The sequence below is a fragment of the Esox lucius genome, chromosome 14 (assembly GCF_011004845.1).
Source record: "Esox lucius isolate fEsoLuc1 chromosome 14, fEsoLuc1.pri, whole genome shotgun sequence".
Taxonomy (NCBI): Eukaryota; Metazoa; Chordata; class Actinopteri; order Esociformes; family Esocidae; genus Esox; species Esox lucius.
The window spans coordinates 25,602,174-25,623,054 of record NC_047582.1 but is presented as its reverse complement, the minus strand read 5'-3'; the positions used below and the strand labels follow the sequence as shown (position 1 = coordinate 25,623,054).

At 40.3% G+C, this 20,881-nt stretch overlaps 1 protein-coding gene across 1 annotated transcript in view; it reads right to left on the bottom strand.

The window, feature by feature from the left end:
* The window catches only part of lamc3 (laminin, gamma 3), a 108,208-nt gene that overhangs the window by 65,337 nt on the left and 21,990 nt on the right, over positions 1–20,881 (bottom strand). Inside the window, exons 3-4 of the mRNA XM_010878250.4 lie at positions 8,064–8,194; positions 2,801–2,967 (exon numbers count right to left, since the gene is read on the bottom strand). Coding sequence (XP_010876552.2) covers positions 2,801–2,967; positions 8,064–8,194 — 298 coding nt within the window. The remainder of the gene's footprint in view (positions 1–2,800; positions 2,968–8,063; positions 8,195–20,881) is intronic.

Sequence of the window (20,881 nt, the reverse complement as noted above, 5' to 3'; positions counted from 1 at the left end):
TTAGTGAATTTCTAATAAATCACTGTGTGTGTTTATTTAATAATGAACAAGTATATATTATGATTTATTTCACACAGCCACATTTGGTCCTTGAAACGCTCAGACTAATTATGTAGTGTTAGGAAACCAATGTGGAAATAAAATGGACAAGAGGAGGGGTTTTCAAAATGGTTTCCACTCAGGTCTCCTCTCATATTGCTTTTTTATAGTCTTTGCCTGGGGAACACTAGGTGGTTTATATGATCAATATTATCTGTCTCTCCCATCCACCTATTCTGACAATAATGGTTTCTATCCAGTTATGTCATGAATGATCAGGGTTTGTAAGAGATAGCTGCACCAGTATGTTTCCCGCTGTTTCAGGTGATGGTTGCTGAGCTACTCTGTTGTACTCATGGTAATACCAAGAGCAGTTATTATAAGGAGGAAGACATGGAATTTTGTCTTTAATAAAAAAAATAGGAAAGTCCATTAACCATACCTTCAGGTCATTTTTGTACGTGTTCTCAACTTATCTGGTAAGAAAAAAACATACAAATCTGCCCAGTACCATTGGAATCTATTTTTGGAGCTTGTTTTAAAATACTCACCTAAAAAGCGAATTATATTACTACTATAGATAGGCCTACATGGAAATAGGCTTTATGATGGATTTATATATTTTACTTTCCAAAAACATTAAAAAACAATTTTTCAATGAAATAATTCAAGTAATGTATAATTAGTTATTTACAACAGAGTACACCTTGTCATGCAAAGTAAACAATATATTTATCCTTCCACCTAAGGCTTTGAAAGTAAATTGTGCATTATTAACTTCTATTGTGTTGATCCTAAAGCCAGAAGACTTCATTAATCAGCTTCCTTCAGCAACCTATGAAGGTGTTTAAATCGTCATGCATGCATCCAATCTATTTCAGAAAAATGTCCAGATTACTGTGACCTATTTTAGAATGAAATAATGATTTGAATGCCAGGGCTTAATGTTATTGTAAAGGTTAAAAAAATGCATTATTCTTAAAGTGCACGCTTTTTGAAGGATTTGAAGGATTGTTCAAGGGAGGTTATTTTTTTCTGTATTAGACACACAATAATGTATGAAATGTAGGTCATTCATTATGAAAATGAATTCATAGAAAGGTCCTTAAAGGGTCTTACATTTGACTTGCCCATGTCTGTATCTGCCCGTTACCTCTCTGACAAAAAAGGAGATGGCTTAGATACAAAGCATTCTGAAGTCTATTCAAGACAATCTGTATCCTAATCAAAATCTGTCTACCTCCACTAAAAGGGTATAACTGGGTCTTCATGGGATCTTCCAACAAAACAACAATCCTTCAGATCCACACAAAAATGGTTCACTGACCACACAGTCAAACTAGTAATCATCATCTCAATCCCCTAACTGAAAACCTGTGTTGTGAGCTAAAGAGCAGAGCCCACAAGAGTGGATCAAGGATCTGGAGAGATTCTGGATGGAGGAATGATCTCCAGACACTTACTATGGGTTCAGAGGACAAAACTCAGTGCTGTAATCTAGACTGCAAAGCACAAAACACAGTGGTGATAATAATCGCAGGATGTTTCTGAGATTTTTTTAGCCTTTTTTTGCTATTCTCTACAAAGGGGTCTGATAATTCTGGAGGACAATGTATATTTCTCATATCTCTAGGGTTAATTAAATGGGATCACTGTACATTTGGCATATCCTTAGTGTTATTTAATGGGATCACTGTACAGTTGTCATATCCCTAGTGTTGTTTAATGGGATCACTGTACATATGTCATATCCCTAGTGTTATTTAATGGGATCTCTGTACATTTGTCATATCCTTAGTGTTATTTAATGGGATCTCTGTATATTTGTCATATCCCTAGTGTTATTTAATGGAATCACTGTACATATGTCATATCCTTAGTGTTATGTAATGGGATCTCTGTACATTTGTCATATCCTTAGTGTTATTAAATGGGATCACTATACATTTGTCGTATCCCTAGTGTTATTAAATTAAATCACTTAAAATTTGTCATATCTCTCAAGTTATTAAATTGGATCAATGTAAATATTTTATATTCCTTGTGTTTTTAAATGGGATCACAGTACCTATGTCATATCCCTACAGCAATTAAATGGGATCAAGGTACATATGTCATATCCCTAGTGAAATTAAATGGAATCACTGTACATATGTCAAATTCCTTGTGGTATTAAATGGGATCACAGTACAAATGTCATATCCCTGGTGTTATTGAACAGGATCACAGTACATAAGTCGTATCCCTGGTGTTATTGAACAGGATCACAGTACATATATCATATCCCTGGTGTTATTGAAAAGGATCACAGTACATATGTCATATCCCTGGTGTTATAATATGGGATCACAGTACATATGTCATATCCCTGGTGTTATTATATGGGATCACTGTACATATGACATATCCCTGGTGTTATAATATGGGATCACTGTACATATGTCATATCCCTGGTGTTGTTGAACAGGATCACTGTACATATGTCATATCCCTGGTGTTGTTGAATAGGATCACAGTACATATGTCATATCCCTGGTGTTGTTGAATAGGATCACAGTACATATGTCATATCCCTGGTGTTGTTGAACAGGATCACTGTACATATGTCATATACCTGGTGTTGTTGAATAGGATCACAGTACATATGACATATCCCTGGTGTTATTATATGGGATCACTGTACATGGGCGTTGTGCTACCCTCCCTCCAAGCATCCAAAAGTGTACTCTGAGGATTTAGTGAACACATCCTCAGTACTCACTGATACACTGGTTGGCAGTGTCTCCTGTGGCTCTGCCCCAAGGCCTGTCCTGGTAGAACGGGTGGCACTTCTGGCAGTCGACCCCGACAGTGTGATGCTGGCAATGACACACCAGAGCCCCCTGCTCATCCAACACACATTCACTGCCATGACCGTTGCACTTACACCTGGGGGAATGAAGACACACAGGTGTTTATGCAACATACAAGTGCTGGTCTTTGCCACACACATGGGGCTATACTCTGGTACAAACACACACACACACACACACACAGTCACAAACACGTGCACACGCACTCGAACACACATGAACAACCAAAGGAAACAAACAGAGAATAGATAATAGGGCAGAGAGGAGAAGTAAAATGAGAAGCTGTTTTCACTGTGAAGACTTGTCACTTCCCATTACCTCTCAGTGGCATTTACATTGGCAGGGATGAGGTGCAGGATTCATCCCCTCCAGTGGCAACTGCTCTGCACTGCTCAACCCCTGTGTGTTCAACTCTCATGTGCACTGGCTGACCCAGAGCATAAACACCTAAATCTGCTAGTTGCTGGGTCCTTATATCAAGTTAGGCACCTCCTTTCCAAACAGTAAAGGAGAGACAATTTCCTGTGGCTAGAAGACCCAATTCCTCCAGAGTAATTTATCGAAAGAGGATGGTGTCTGATTCTCATTGTGGTGTTAACTCATTGGTCATTGGATCAGTTGTCGACTATTGAATGGTACAGATTTTACCGACAGTATAGACAGTGAATGTCTTGTCACTAAGGTAAAAGCTAATGTCAAAAATATAGATTAGGGTGCACTTTTGGACACAGCTGGTGTGATTCTTCTAGAGGGTCTTTCTTTGAGGGGAGAAGTGGGTAATCGTTCCTGTCCCCATCACATCTAACCAGCTGTTTCAGACTCTTTATGCCAATGGCTCAGAATCAGTTATTTATGTTTCTGCTGTTGTTGTACTAAGGAAGTTGTTAGTCAGTAAGTGAAAAGTGCCCCCAGCCACCAGACCAGACATCTAACAATGGACCTTGAGGTCTTGACAACTGCAATTATTAATATTGCACAGAAAATAGCTTGAACAGGAAAACAGTGTCTACTGAGTAATTGGAGTATAGTATCCACTATGCTCCACAATTTATACTTCAGTATACTTCACTATACACCAGTTACTATACTCCACTATACTACATTTAATATACTCCTCTGTAATATACTGCTCTGGACACCAGCTACTATGCTCCATTTTATATAGGGTTAAAGGATTCATTTGTATTTAATAAAATCCAATTTTTTTTAGGAAAGGGGCATTTTTCCAGCTACTGGGGTAAGACCCCCAACCCCCCCATTCCCCTCTGGGGAATCTTATCCCAATAGAAGATGAATGCCTTAGGGTTTTAATGTATTTTTTACACCACTTACATTTTCCTTACACGCCATTTCATACAATTAAACTAAACTTATTATTGTTTAAATAAGGCGATGTTTTAAATCCCAGCAGTCCTTTAAATGAGATACTGAAGATTTTTTTTTTTTTAATAGTTGGCTTAGAAGGTATGATGATACAGAGGACATTTGTAGTTGATTAAGACTAGTGGCAGTTGGAGGAGGTGTTGAAAACACACCTTACCCCAGGGGGCGTATTTGCCCCATGTTACCCTATTCCGCTACACTTCAGTTAATACACACCACTATAATCTGGTTACTATACTTCACTATATTCCAATATAATCCTGTTAATACACTCCACTATACATTGGTCCAGTTACTGTATGGCATTCCAGTTACTGTACTCCATCTGTCTCATTATCCAATATATTGACATGGCTAACTACTGATGCGGGCCCAACTTGTTTTCTGGTAGCCCACTAGTTTCCTCAGGTGTAAGGGTGACATTGTTCAGTCGTTTGTCAGATTGTCACGCCTTGTGATCATAAAGTCTTATGACACATGTCAGATCCTGTTGAAGCTGTGGGAGGCTCCTTCTCAGCAACTTACTAAAGTCTATGTTACTGGGTCGTGCCCATGGACATCCTGTGTGTGCTGCCTTCCTCCTGTTGTCCCTTCTCATTATGGTCAGGAATAAGCCCAGGGACCTGTAGACCTGGGTTCAAATGCTACTGGGATTTTATTTACTTTGCTGTAGACTACAGAAGTCCCTGATGTGGCTGGGTGTGAAGCGTGAAGGGATTATTCATCATAAGGTTATTTGAACCCAGGTCTGGCAAGAAGGCACAAAACAGAGACGAGGGATAGGACGGATATACAGCCATGTGATAAGTACACCCCCAGGAACATTTTTGTTTCTTGTACATATTTAGACAATAAGTACACCCCTAGTTTCAATATCTCTTGTTGCCCCCCTTTGGCTGAAATAACTTAATTAAACCATTTCTTGTCACTATCTATCATTCTCTTCCTGAGAGATTGGTGCAATGCTTCCATACATGTTTAAAATAACCTTCTTTACAGCACCGCTTAAACTATGACAAGTTCAAGGGCTTTCTTGCACGTACAAAAGCTTTTCGATAGGACGGAGATCTGATCTTTGACTCTTCCATTCCATAACCCTCCAAAATCTTCTTTTTGAGCCATGTTGTTGTAGCTTTTTGTTTTACATCATTGTACTGTTTCAACATTTGGTTCAGCTTTAACTTTTTAGACAGATGATATCACATTCTCCTCAAGAATTGTCTGGTACAACATGGTGTTCATTGATGGCAAGTTGGCCAGGCCCTGAGGCAGAAAAAGCAGTCCCAAACCATAAGGCCACCACCTCCACGCTGTTCAGTTGGTTTTGGGTTCTTCTGCTGTGCTTTGTTTCCACCAAACATGGCTTCTGGCATTGCGGCCAAAGAACTCCACCTTTGACTGTAGGCAGAGGCTTCTTAGTTTCTGACCTCCCATGTAAGCCAAGTTTGTGCAGCACCTCAACAATGATTTTGGCAAGTGAGAGCTGTAGACTCCTTGATGTTACCGTGGGTTTCTTAGAGACTTCTCTGACATATATACCGTACAGCTCTGTAAAACATTAAGAGACCACTGCACCTTTTTATTTCCTTCCCCAAACAATTGAAAAGGAAAGTTTTGAGGGAGGAACAGAAGCGTTCAATTTCCAGGGGTTTCTTAGTTTTAACCCTTCTGTCCCTCAATCAAAACCTTCCTTTTTTAAAGGAACGAAAAGGTGCAGTATCTTAATTTGAATTTGATGCCAGCAACACGTTTCCAAATAGCTGGGACAGGGGCAACAAAAGACTGGAAATGTTGTGTAACACAAAAAAAGAACCTGGTGGAAAACCTCACAACTAATTTGGTCAATTGGCAACAAGTCAATAACATGATTGGGTATAAAAAGAGCATCCCTGCGAGGATGAGTCTTCCAGAAGTAAAGATGGGGAGGAGTTCACCACTCTGTGAAAGACTGCATGGGCAAATAACTTAAGAATATTTTTCTTTCAACATAAAATTACATGCAAGGGAGTTTACGCAAGGGGCAAGGCCGAAAACCAATATTGGATGGGATTCGGGTGAGGCAGAACAGGAATGGGATCGAGATGGGGCAGAACAGGAACGTTAAAAGATGTATTCAGGTTAATAGGTCAGAAGGCAGAGGAGGAAGAGGGTGGGAGAGAATGTGTGGGCTTAGAAAGGGCATAAATGGCATAGCAAAGGATTTAGAGTTGTATAAGGGGCTCCAAAAGGCAACATCCGTGATGGTATGGGGGTGCATTAGTTATCATGGCATTAGTGACTAGCACATCTGTGAAGGCACAATTAATGCTGAATAATATATACAGGATTTAGAGCAACATATGCTGCCATCCAGATGTCTTTTTCATGGAATGTGCCAAACCACATTCTGCACATATTACAACAGCATGGCTCTGTAGAAAAAGAGTCAAGGTGCTAAACTGCCTGTAATCCAGACCTGTCACCCATTGAAAATATTTGGCGCATAATGAAACGAAAAATACGACAAAGGAGACCCCAAACTGTCGAGCAGCTGAAATCTTATATAAAACAAGAATGGAAAAACATTTCACTTTCAAAACTACAGCAATTGGTCTCCTCAGTTCCCAAACGCTTTAATAAAGGTGCCCCATCCCAACTTTTTTGAAATGTGTTGCTGGCATCAAATTCAAAATGGGCATGTATTCTTCCAAAAACAATAACATTTCTCTGGTTCAACATTTGATGTCTTTGTACTATATCCAATTAGATACAATTGTGTTCAAAAGTTTGCATACCCTCAGATAATTTGTAGTATATGTACTATTCGTAAAGAAGACATGAGTGAGCAAGCATAAAACTTATTTTATTTCTTACGGGATTCACATTCAAATGTAGGTCATAACAGAATGGCACAATCATAAAACAAAACATGGCAACAAAGAAAAAAATGAACTGACCCCTGTCAGTCTGCATACCCTTAGTTCTTAATACTGTGTATTGCCCCGTTTAGCATCAATGACAGCATGCAGTCTTTTGTAATAGTTGTCTATGAGGTCCCGAATTCTTGCAGGTCCTCGAGCTGCCCATTCATCTTGGCAAAATGCCTCCGGGTCATGCAAAGTCTTTGGTCGTCTTGTATGAACCGTACGTTTGAGATCTCCCCAGAGTGGCTCGATGATATGATGCTGAGGAGACTGATGGCCACTCCAGAACCTTCACCTTTTTCTGCTTTAACCACTGGAGGGTCAACTTGGCCTTGTGCTTATGGTCATTGTCGCGCTGGAAAGTCCAAGAACGTCCCATTCAATTTTCAAAGATTCCCTGTACCTTTAGAGCTCACATACCCCCAAAACATCAGTGAGCCACCACCATGCTTCCCAGTGGGGATGGTATTCTGTTCACTATAGTGATTATTGTTCTGACCATAAAGCTCTATTTTGGTCTCGCCAGAACATTTTATTTCTCTATTTTTAATTGCATAAATGTGTCAAAGTAAAAACATTATTTTGTGATTTGTTAAAATGGGTTACCTTTATTAGACAAGACGGGAATGAGCTTGTTATATCAGTCTTACCATCGGCTGTGATAAGTTAGACTGTTTGTTATGAAAACAGAACATGGAGAGGGAGGAAATGGGGACATTCCAGTGTTTTATTATTTATTAAAATGGGCCACTATTCAAAGCTTTGTTGTTGTTTCATAGTCTAGTCTGTCTGAGAAACATTCCAACAAAACAAACAATCTCCTTCCTCTTGCTGTTGAGCTTTCTGGCAGGGGGCCTCTGAGGACCAATCAGCTGTCAGCTTTTACCTGGCACCAACAGAGTAGTCGGAGATGGCATAGTAGTAGGACCGCAGCACCTTGGAATCCTTGAAGAACTCGTCTCCGAATGTGTTGAGCCGGTCCAGGGAGATGAGCAGGTCAGTGGCTGTCACCCAGTCCTGTAACCAGGTGGAGAGGAGGATGAGGAGGGAAGCTGGTTGTCAACCAATACACCAATACAAACAAGGACAGAGAGGACTGGAAGGAGGAAGGGATTGGGATAGGGCAGAACAGGAATGGGATGGGGCAGAACAGAGCAGGAATGGGATGGGGCAGAACAGAAATGGAATTGAGATGGGGCATAGCAGGAATGGGATTGAGATGGGGCAGAGCAGGAATGGGATTGGGATGGGGCAGAACAGCTTTGGGATTGGGATGAGGCAGAACAAGAATACGATTGGAATAGGGCAGAACAGGAATGAGATTGGGATGGAGCAGAACAGGAATGGGATTGGGATAGGGCAGAACAGGAATGGGATTGGGATGGTGCAGAACAGGAATGGGATTGGGATGGTGCAGAACAGGAATGGGATTGGGATGGTGCAGAGCAGGAATGGGATTGAGATGGAGCAGAGCATGAATGGGATTGGGATTGGGATGGTGCAGAGCAGGAATGGGATTGAGATGGAGCAGAGCATGAATGGGATTGGGATATGGCAGAACAGGAAGTTAGAGGTTAGAGAGGGGGTACACAAGGTAGAGATGGGTAAAACGGGTTACTGAGGGGTAGAGAAGGAAACAGAATGGAACATAAATGTAGAGGAGTAGACACAGAGTAGGCTACAGAGCGATGAGGAAGAAATACTGTAAGGAGAAATAATGAGACCTAAGAAACAATACTAACAAGAAAGAGAGGATGAATATACAGTAAATGAGCAGGATAGCTAAAAGATAATTCTGTATTCATGTATAGGTTAGAAAGGAGACTTGGTCCCTTGCCCCTTAGACGCAGTATAACGGAAAACACTTGACAGCAAATACAGAAACCTTCCCATCCCAGATATGATGCCAGCCACAGTGCCTGCATCTGGTCACACAGTGGGGAGATGAATAGGAACTTGTAAACAAATAAAATGGGTGTTGGAAAGGAAGCAAGTGAGAAGAAAAGAAGAAGGGAAAGACAAACAGCAGTAGAGAGGTAAAAGGAAGAGAGAGATGGGGAGGGAGCTAGAATGGGTCATGTAAGGAGAGAACATATGAAGCCATGGAGAAGGGGTCTCTCTTTTCTCCTCCCCTCACAAATTTAAAACAAATAGAGTAAAAACCTGTTATGTGTCTTTCTCCCGGCTGGTTCGGGACCCAGTGGACTGTGTGTCCTGAAAAAAAGCCTTCTTTATTCCTATGTTGTGTTTTCTCTGCTCTCTCCCCTGAGGGGTGTTTGATGTGGGGGAATAGGGAAATAGAAGGAGGGGGGAGCGGATAGGCCTCAGACTAAAAACATGTGGAATGGTTGGGTTCATGTGGTGTACTGTCGGTCTCATGCACTGCTGTCTAGTCGTCTTATTTTTGTGCAGTCAGCCTGATATGAGGACAAAAACGAGTATATATAAGGGATCGTTTGTAATTTGCTCATTAAAAGTATTCACAAATAATGACGACAAGCACAAATAAGAGTATCTGTAGTAAACTGTACATGTTATAAACATGGAAACAATTATTTGATCCCCTGCTGATTTCGTATTTTTGCTCACTGACAAAGAAATGATCAGTCGAGAATGTTTATGGTAGGTTTATTTGAACAGTGAGAGACAGAATGAAATAAAAAGAAATCCAGAAAAATGCATGTAAAAAATGTTATGAATGGATTTGCATTTTAATGAGTGAAATAAGTATTTGATCCCCTCTCAATCAGAAAGATTTCTGGCTTGATTGCTTCTGTGGACAGGTGTCTTTTATAAAGGTAACAAGTTGAGATTAGGAGCACACTCTTAAAGGGAGTGCTCCTAATCTCAGTTTGTTACCTATATAAAAGACACCTGTCCACAGAAGCAATCAATCAGATTCCAAACTCTCTACCATGGCCAAGGCCAAAGAGCTGTCCAAGGATGTCAGGGATTGTAGACCTACACAAGGCTGGAATGGGCTATAAGACCATGATAAGGTGACAACAGTTGGTGTGATTATTCAATAACGGAAGAAGCACAAAAGAACTGTCAATCTCCCTCGGTCTATGTCTCCATGCAAGATCTCACCTCATGGAGTTGCAATAATCATTAGAGGAATCAGCCCAGAACTACACGGGAAGATTTCGTCATTGATCTCAAGGCAGCTGAAACCATAGTCACCAAGAAAACTATTGGTAACACACTACGCCATGAAGGACTGAAATCCTGCAGCGCCCGCAAGGTCCCCCTGCTCAAGAAAGCACATGTACAGGCCCGTCTGAAGTTTGCTAATGAACATCTGAATGATTCAGAGGAGAACTGGGTAAAAGTGTTCAAGCTCTTTTGGCATCAACTCAACTTGCCCTGTTTGGAGGAGGAGGAATGCTGCCTATTTTTCTGCTAAGGGGACAGGACAACTTCACCGCATCAAAGGGACGTTGGATGGGGCCATGTACCGTCAAATCTTTGGTGAGAACCTCCTTCCCTCAGCCAGGGCATTAAAAATGGGTCGTGGATGGGTATTCCAGCATGACAATGACCCAAAACACACGGCCAAGGCAACCAAGAAACGTTCCAAGAAGAAGCACATTAAGGTCCTGGAGTGGCCTAGCCAGTCTCCAGACCTTATTCTCATAGAAAGTCTGTGGAGGGAGCTGAAGGTTCAAGTTGCCAAAGGTCAGCCTCGAAACCTTAATGACTTGGAGAAGATCTGCAAAGAGGAGTCGGACAAAATCCCTCCTGAGATGTGTGCAAACCTGGTGGCAAATTACAAGAAAAGTCTGACCTCTGTGATTGCTAAGAAGTGTTTTGCCACCAAGTACTAAGTACTGCAGAGGGGATGAAATACTTATTTCAAATCAATCAATTTATAAAATGTTTGACATGCGTTTTTCTGTATTTTGTTGTTGTTATTCCTTCTCTCACTGTTCAAATAAACCTACCATTACAATTATAGACTGATAATTTCTTTGTCAGTGGGCAAACGTACAAAATCAGCAGGGGATCTAAAAAGAATGTCCCTCACTGTATCTAATGGACATTTTCATCTCAGTCACCAGAAACTTCTCACATGTAAATCCGCCTATCACTCCACAAAGTACAAAAAGTGTCAGCTCTTGCCTCAGTTCATTTTTAACTGTCCCCGGCTACTCTAAAAAAAATAAGTTTTTCACTTTTCAATATTTTAACATAGAAACAAACAAAAGATTAATTACAATATTATTGTTTAGCACATTTGAATTAAATGATACTATGATTTGGGAAAACTAAATGCAACATGCAACCTAAAATGGACTTCTTAAGTTAGTATTCCTCCATCATAAAGCTTCAGAACTTGATTGTGTGATCTATCTCAGCGTATAATACACTACTACTGCTACAACTCTTTTATTTGAAAAGTTATTGCCTTAGAGGAGAGCAGTATGAAGCATTGTTTACACTGTCAGCATGTGTTAACGCTCAAATCACTTTTGTTTTTCAAATCCATTTTGGAAAACTGACTGTCCAAACAAAGTCACCAAATGGAATTTGTGTGTTCAGACAGCAGTCATTTGCTTGTTGTCATAGTAACAACGGGTGGGTGTGCCGTTATTTAGGCTGATTGGTAGTTCTTATGGGGATTTTTCTTACACGTTAAGTAGCAAGTTCAAACCAACAACGTTTCTTTCATTGTTTCCCATTAACATTGAATATTCAAAACCATATCAGTAAACTTATTTTATAGCCTCATCAGATAAGATGATCCAACATTCTTGGCAAGCCACTAACAGTTAATTTGCTACCTAGCTGTCAAAACGCACTTTCAAATGTATTTACTGTAAAGGCCAGGCATGACCAGGAATGGGACTACAAAGCCTCTATAGGTTTGGTTTGAAAGTATACAATTCCAGGTTGTTTGGGATATTCAGACTGCAGGGAAAAAAGCTGACTCAAATTGGGTTCTGGAATAAATAGGTTCTAAGTCACTTCGAACTGCCAGTGTGAAGGAATTTGTATTCTACCAGCTGTTTATGCATCTTTTTTATTAATTATTGTTTGTTGTACTGTATATGTGGATCCCTTTTAGCTACTGTCAAAGCCACAGCCACTCTTCCTGAGTGCCAGAAAAAACTAACGAGTTTGATTTATTGTTGGGGCTTGTGAAGAGACCCTTATTGACATGTCTCATTTTATACTGATGGATATCTGAACTGTACGTTCATAGATTTTGTGGAAAATGTGGACTCTAATATAACAACATTCCTCATAAAACCCAAACGAGAAGTAGCCAATCTAATTTAATCAACCAAGACAGAGTCCTATGCCTGATGTTAATGCTAGCTTTGTGTGTGCAGTTAGGGTTAGATTGTTCTACCTTAACCGCACCAGACCGTACTGCCAGACAGTAGTCACAATGGAACCAGACCATATCTCCAGCATACCTTTGTATCAAAAATGCAGAACATGATTTTTACAGAGGACACATCTTCTGACCAAGTGTGAACTAGAGCAATTTAAAGATACCGTGAAATATTTCCAACATGAAAGTTCCCTGAAAGGGATGGGACAACCAAGCCAATACAGGTTGGGGCCCTGGCTTGGGGTAAATGGAGAGGCACTGTTCATGCACTACGCTCTAGATGCTGTGACTTCGATTTTCTTCCAAAAATGTCAGAAATAGTAGGAATCTTGGACCACTTCTGTGGGTCACCCGGGCCAGACCAGGGAGGGGTTAGGGTCAGACATGTGGTGGATGTGTGGCTACTATTGCCTGCAGCTGGACCAGATGTTAAGAAATAGCTAAACAAGGAATGTCACTGAGAATTAGCCAGCATGGGGGATGGGCTGACTAAGTATACTTCACTTTACAAAGTGGATTTGAAGAGGGGAGAAATTACTTGCAAATGGAGGCAATATTAAGGTGCTGAAATTCACCTTTTTTATGCGACAACTTAGCTACAGTCTGCATACACATTTTGCTCCAACTCCACTTTTCAGGGCTGGACCTATACCATCATGGGAAGTGATCATCTGTGATATGAGGAGAATTACATTTTCTTTAAAGCGATTGTGGATGATCACATTTTCCATTATCACCCTGTTGTTATTGTATTGGTGTTCGCTTTCGCTCTTGCTATCACTTTCTCTTTCTCTCTCTCCTACTCTCATTCTCTCCTTTCTCTCATATTCCCTCTCTCTCTCTCTCTCTCTTTGGCTTGCAGTTTTCTCAGTGAGCCCTTGAGATGGTAATGTGTGCCGCCTGTTTCAAAGCAACCCGTTGTGGAACAGAGTGGAACTGGCAGGCTACTGTTTTGGGGCCTTGCTTATCGACTTTGGCCCTGCGTGACATGACTCCACTCTTGCTAATGGGGTTTGGGCACTGTTGAACGACCCTGGTGCCCAGGGGCTGCCGGTAGTAGCATACGGCCATTCTTCACGCGCCTTGGCCTGCCCGCTGCTCTTGGTACCGTCGTTACTGGGTGAACACAGGGAGGTTGGGGCTGTACAGACTGTAAGGTGGACATGCAGATGAGGAAAAAAAGGAAATGAGAAAGGGAGGAGAAAAAGCAAGAGGGAGGAAGAGAAATGGATGCCAGCGGACTGAATGTCTTCCACCCAGGCTTGAAGAAGGAAGGAAGACCAGGCAGTGAACATATTCAGTAGAGAGCTTATTCTCATTCAGGGCAGAAAGACAATGATGGGAGAAAAGAACATCTACTTTTTCTGTATGCCTTTTCTGGTTCCTCCCCTCACTTTTTCTTGCTTTGGTCAGGATCAAAACAGCAGCGGGGTTAAGAGCAGAGCCATGAAGAAGATACATCACTAGTAGGTGATCAGCAATCATTTATACTTCATAGCCTCAAAGTCTCCAGAGGCAAAAGTTAAAGAAATGACAGCTACTGAATGCTATTATATCAATTATATCCTATGGTCTTCCTCTGCAAAGAGTAAAAACAGCCAACACAGCTACCCAATCACCTATTGATACTTGGTCCTCTCTCTCCCGCTCTCCCTTTTACTCTCTCTTTCTTTCTCTCTCCCTGTCACTCTCCCTTTCTGTTTCCCTCTGCCCGTTTCTCGCATTTGCACACGTATCTCCCTGTCCTTCTTTGTTCCTCTGTCCGTTTGTTTCCCCTACCCCAGTGTCGGATGAGTCACACAATGACAGGGGCTTAGCACAGTGGGCTGTACCGGTGCTCAGCTCTACCGGTGTCCATATGACGGGACTGATGTAGAAACAATAATTGTGCAGAGTGTCACAGAGATCATCCATGTTTACCACAATTGTATGTTTTTGTTCATTATTAAAAGCAAGTCAGAAAAACAGGTCAGAAACAAGAGAGAAGAGCTCAGCTCATTATGACCAGCATTAGAAATACAATAAGGTGTCAGTACTAGATTGACTTCCTCCAAACAGGAGACTTGTTTTTACCAAGCGTGCCGCACAAGCCCTGAAAAGTGAAGCCAAAACGTCTCGATCGCCCCCTGGTGAGTGGTCCTAGTATAGGTCATAAATCCCGCCTCCCCATGTTATTCAATGGGATGCGAGACCAATTAAACAATTAAATTACCCTTCAAATATCTTTTTTCCGAAGCTGGTTTCTGTCATTTACTGTAGTTTGTATCACGCTAATGTAAATTCAAGAGTTTATTTTTAAAATAAGTTGGTTTTTAGTTAGTTATTTAATGCTCTAAAAATGGTGGTGTGACGTCGTGATTGACAGCGATCTGAGCCGAGGAGCCACTGAAGCCCCAACAGGCTTTTTTCGCGATTTTCGGAAGACTTTAGGAGATTGGAGCTTTAAATTTAATCTCTAAATTTCTATAATTGATATAATTTCACACGGACATAATGGGTTGTTCTGCATTAGATTGTGGCATTTCCAGTCGATCTTAGAATTTTTTTCGGTAAGTTACATTTCTAAGCTATTTAATTAGTAAATAAATGTAATGGGCTAGCTAACGTTAGCTAAAAGACAACAAGCCTCGTTAATAGCCATGTTAATAGCTAGCAGGTGATCATTAGCTAGAAGTTACCAATAATTTTTGTATTAGGCCTATTCTAAATTAAGGTTAAACATGATGTAAGTTAGGCTATAACATATCGTATTTTAATGAGGTTGGAGTGGAACGGAGCAGGCAGAGTTCACAGGAGCAGGACTCCACTTCCAAAACAGTGCAGCGTGTGCTTGCGATTGATTACGGTATGCGCATTCTGCGAGGGAGAGTGAGGGCGGGGCACAGGGGTGGGGCCGTTGATTTCGCGGCTTTACGGCTTTACTTCCTGCTCGCTACTGCGCATAACTACTGCGCAGAACTGGTCCCAAGATCGCTATCTGCGCAGACGCAAGTCCAAGATGTCAGCGCCATATCGGGACACTGGCGGGTTCAGTCTTCACCAATGGAAAAGAGCGAAGGGGCGTCGTCCATTTTTTTTACAGTCTATGGTTTTTACCATGTGGGTCATGATAGGGAAGTACCCTCTCTGATCGTATTTGAATGATTGTTATTTAAAATGGATTACATGAACTGGAATATATTTAAATAATGTATTTATTTATGTCAAACCAGTATTAAAATAGTACTGAAGAACTTTCATTGCAATCAAGGCTCAAGATTACCCCCACTCTGCATTAGGGATAGGTACATATTTGGCATATGTTGGTTGCAATTGAGAACCGTTTTGCAAGGGATTTCAGAAAATATAGAATTTGAACAAAACATCAGCAGGTGAAAATCTCGTAGCTTTTTATGGCTACAATACACAACGATATTACATCGTTAAACATTGTTCAGTACGGGTGTGTGTGTGTGTGTCATGAGAAGCTTTAACACACACACAATTTAATCGCATTGTTAGCCTTCCATAGTATTTATTCAGTGTAGCTCATTCATCCCAATCAACCATTATATACTGCTGGTGGTAATATTATTCATGGTTGGTTGGGACTTAGCTAATTGCATAAGGCAACACAGACACCGGCCTAAATATCACTTAAAGAACTGAAAAGAAACAATTTCTGGGAGGTTAATTAATAGTCAGCATATTATTTGTGTTTTATTTTTGTGCAGACTACAGCAAAAAGTTTTGTTAACTCCAATGTTGTGTTTTCTTCTTGTGTAATGTACACTGCTCTGATGATGAAGCGAATTGAAGAGGATAACTAGATGATACTGTTAAGGAAAGCAAGGCCATTCTTCCATAAATGATCTAGAGTCAGCTCCAGGTACAGTATATGTGTATCCGTATTATAGATCAGCAACAAATCAAATCAATAATACAAATTAAAAAAAAACTAACTATTTTGTATGCTTCCACTATAGTTTTGTTAAATTTTTACCTTGTTCTGTAGTCGCTTTGGTACTTTTATCCAAACAGTTCATACTCGTAAATAATTAAATCTTGCATTCACAACAGATTTTGCTTTTATGTGGTTTGTAAACATCTTTCACCACAAGATCAGTGATCTTGTGAAGTTTGTGAAATACAACGGGTACATTAATTAAATCATCAAAACATAGCAGTGCAATTTGTTCGGTTAAGTTATTGTAACAGTCAGTTAGTGTCATATCCTGGCTGAGGTTTCTCTAGGCATCTCTCTGTGCCTGGAGGCCACAGTAATGGTCTGACTGCAGAGGTGCCTCTTGGCATCTCTGCACGGGTACAGTATGTTTAATTGTCCCCAATCGGAGACAGTTGCTCCCTATTGCCTCTGATCCTATTTATGTTGCCCTCGTTCTCCCTTTAGTTTGTCGGTCATTGTTTGCGTTGTACGCTTTAGTTCACGGTTATTCTCTCCTCTGTAATGTTGGCTGAAAGATAATTAAAGAAATGACTACCTTTACCTCCTCTACGCATCACATCCTTTCTCTCAACTGTGACACATAGTCCAAGACCAAACAATGTAAGACACATGGTTCAAAAAGACTCTTTGAAGAGCTAAAGGTAATCTGTTACGATTTATTTCAGTTTTCACATTAGGCAAAACTCTAACAGTACATTACCCATCACAATTGATGACAATCATTTCCAAAATGTCTATCCCATAATCAAGTGTGATCAATGTAGACATAAAAAAAAGTAACTTTTACTGTAATGTTTTTTCTGTCAATTTTTTTTTTAACAAATACTATCAGATAGAAATAAAACAAGTGCCAGTGTTTAATTAACACACACTACACTAACTGACATTGGTCACCAGTGATGTCATGACATGATTTATCAATGAGCTGTAGGAGGGTGACATGCTCATGGGGACGGTGGTCATAGAACTTCCACCTCCATAATGGAAAGAGATTACTGGGAAGGTCTAGGGTCAAGTATCAGGGATTGGCCCAAAACCATTCCTAAATCACCTCTGAATGGTGGAAACTAACATTATCACACACAATATGATAATGTTGATAATGAGGAACCCAATGAGGTGTGCAGCCACAGCCAAGAAGTGACTTATATCCTACCCCATCTTCAGATATGGCTGCACACAGGAATGTTTTGCCCACGTTGTCCAGGCACATGAACAGTTGCTCATTGGTCAATATTATTTCGCCAACACCGCCGTGTTTTGACCCCGCAGAAGCCTATTTTATCAACAAACATGTACTTGTGATGGTTCACAGCTGTTCAGTTTGTAGTTCTGACCCTGTCCAGGAGCTATCTGAATTACTCCTCTGCCTTGCTGTCTATCAAGTTCCATTTTGAAAGACATTGACAGTGTTCACATGGTTTATTTGGTTATATAGTTGTGGTTACTTTTATGGATGGCAATAATGTCCTGTTTAGGACAGTATTGCATTGTACAGGCAATGCAGTGGTCTTTTGTGGCTCACAGTACCAACACCAAGTTGGTGGTTCTGAATCCCACAGAGGTTACATTCAAATTGATGGCCTTACGGTGGTGATTCTGTAGTTTTCAATATGCACAATGTAAAATAAATACAGTATATTCATCGAATGGTTGAGTAACAATCAATTGGGAACAATGAGTACAGTCATAGTAAAAGGTATTTTTACAATATAGAAGAAACCCTTATTAAAAGTTATGCATGTACTTTGTATGAACATAATGCATTTCAATGTGAAACATGCCTTTCTAGATGATTTTTGTACTCAGTCAATGTTAGATATACTTAGAGTAGTGCTGCACAATGAGTGGTGAATTATTACCACATATTTGTGTGAATAGTGCCAACGTATCTAAAAAAAAAACTGTAATAGTGATACCTGCAATTTGTTTGCACCTTGTGGAAATTGCCTGAGTATTACTTTTGGTTGACCACCTCATAAAATTGTTTACATGTATTTGTTGTTGCTATTTTAAAACATTTAGAAAAGTGAATTAGATTTAGCACAATACTTCACTGCACTGTACAATGCTTGCTGTTTCACCTGAATGGAAATTCAGTTATATGTGTAGCAACCAGGAAATGACTCAGGGATTTGGCTTGCCCCTGTCTGCCAATGCTGATTGGTCGGGAGTTGATCACGTCCCTCTGTGGCGCCAAAGGAAGAGAGGGACGGTGACACTTTTCCATTTCACAGCAGAAAACTGATGTTGATCAATACAAATTCTGCATTTTAGAATGCACTTTTGTATGAGCTCCACGTTTTTTTGGGTGAGTTAATATTGTGAAACAATGCAGTTATATTATGGTCCTTCTATGTAAATACATTATGGATCTTATAATATGATGAAAAAATTCCACACAATGCCACATAATAGTATAATTATTTTTTTTAATAGGTAGTGTCTTTCTCTAATAACAATTCTATATGCAGAATTGTTTTTCAATTTAACATAGAAGGTAGCTTTATGCTACGTGAACATACACTTAAACCATCTAGGCAATAAAATGTCATTCCTAAAGTGATGAGTAATTTAAGCATAATATTCGGTATTCGGTAGCAGTAGTCACCAAAGCCTATGTGGACATAGAAGACAATGCCAGCACTGCTCTGGATCACTTAATACATATTCAGCTTGTGTATTCAAACTCAAACTGACTAGATAAGACACTTAGGAGCATAATTCATGAGTGCATTGGTTATAAAACAGAGCTGAGAGTTTTCCATGCATAATGGCAAAATCTAAATCACTAATCACCAGGACCTCCCAAGACAGCACATACAATAATTGCACATAATTGCTTAATAAACCACATCACATTAACCGTGTTCAAGCAGAGGAATCACAGTTCAATAAATCAGTAGCTATCACCATGCTGTACCATGACAAGCCTGTCTATGGTGTGAAGTGGAGCCAAGCCACAACAAGATAATACACCCCCAAAACGCATTAAATGAAGAAAATGAGCTGCATGGAATCCTTATGAATGGGTTAACGTCAGTAATGTTTTATTTTTTTAGGCTTAATTAAACAAACAAACCCTGATTTTCATTTAGGCAGATTATAAAAAAAAGTTATATTAGAACAATAGTACATCTAGACCTTTTGTGCTGGATTGCACTGCAATGTTAGCATGGGACAGCATGCATATTTGGCTATGGGTGTGGAATAGTTATAGCGCCATGCTAGCACGTTACTAAGCTTAGCTTATGTATAAAATATGGCTTCTTGTCTGCAATCTTTCCAAAAGATCCCGCCATTGCTTGCTGATAGCTACACCATAGTACGCCAAAGAGAAATTAGGATCATGAAATGTTCTGTGGATGAGGGGAGAGTGGAATGACGCGGGCAGGAGTATAATGCAGACATTCATGATCTGTGATTGGGGAAAAAAAGGCTAATTTCAGCTGCCAGGATCCATCTCTCTGTCACTGAAACAGTGTGTAGTCCTGTTTTCTCCAAACCACGCTATCGACAAGTTCTCATTTCTGTCTGTGGCAGCGGGGGGGCTGAGAGTCGGGCGCCGAGAGAGCGAGGGAGAGGTACAATGACGCGTGGCTCCTGCATTTGTCACTAGAGTTTCACTACCAAAGGTATGTGGAGGGATCTGAAAAATGGACTAAGTGTACAGTATTTCTTTTTCTAATCGTCAACTTATGAATGTAACAACGTAGACACATAGGAATCCTAAGGTGTTTCCTTTAACCAATCATCGTTTTGTTCTTACTGACAGGTTCGAGCTCCAGAAATGAAGTTCAAATGTTTATGTGAATGCATTTTTATTTGATTGCTTTAGCCACTTTGGTCACATAATCTCTTGAAATCTCCTCCCGGCTGTAGACCCCTATCCACTGTCTGCAGTCTATTCACACAGTCTTTACCCTCTAAGCACTTGCCCAAGTCACTTCCCTCAGGGCAATCCCTGTCAAAACTAGAGGCTGTTCAAATGCCGATCCAATACACAAAAGCCGGGTGCCCTTGATTTGGCTTGACGGGACTTTATTCACTTGCAGAATTGAGATCACACACAAATTCATGCAGACTGTAATAACATAAGTAACATACCCAGAACTCACACAAACTTCAATGCAAATTTAGGTCATGTAAAACATGGTGTGTCTTATTTAGCTGTGATGCGTCAAATTTGACCAATGCGAAAAGAAAATTCTGAGCATTAGCTTCAATGCTAGCCAAGACCCGATCATTTCTCTCATTTGCTTGTGCAAGTCCACTTGGATGTGATCAGAGGTGTAAAAAGTACAAAGTAAAAGTACTCGGCTGTGTTTACCAGTTTTGGGAAGTTCCTAAGGAAGAACTAAATGTCCAGGTAAACAGAGTCCATAACTAACCAGTGACCTTAATTGATCGTTTACAC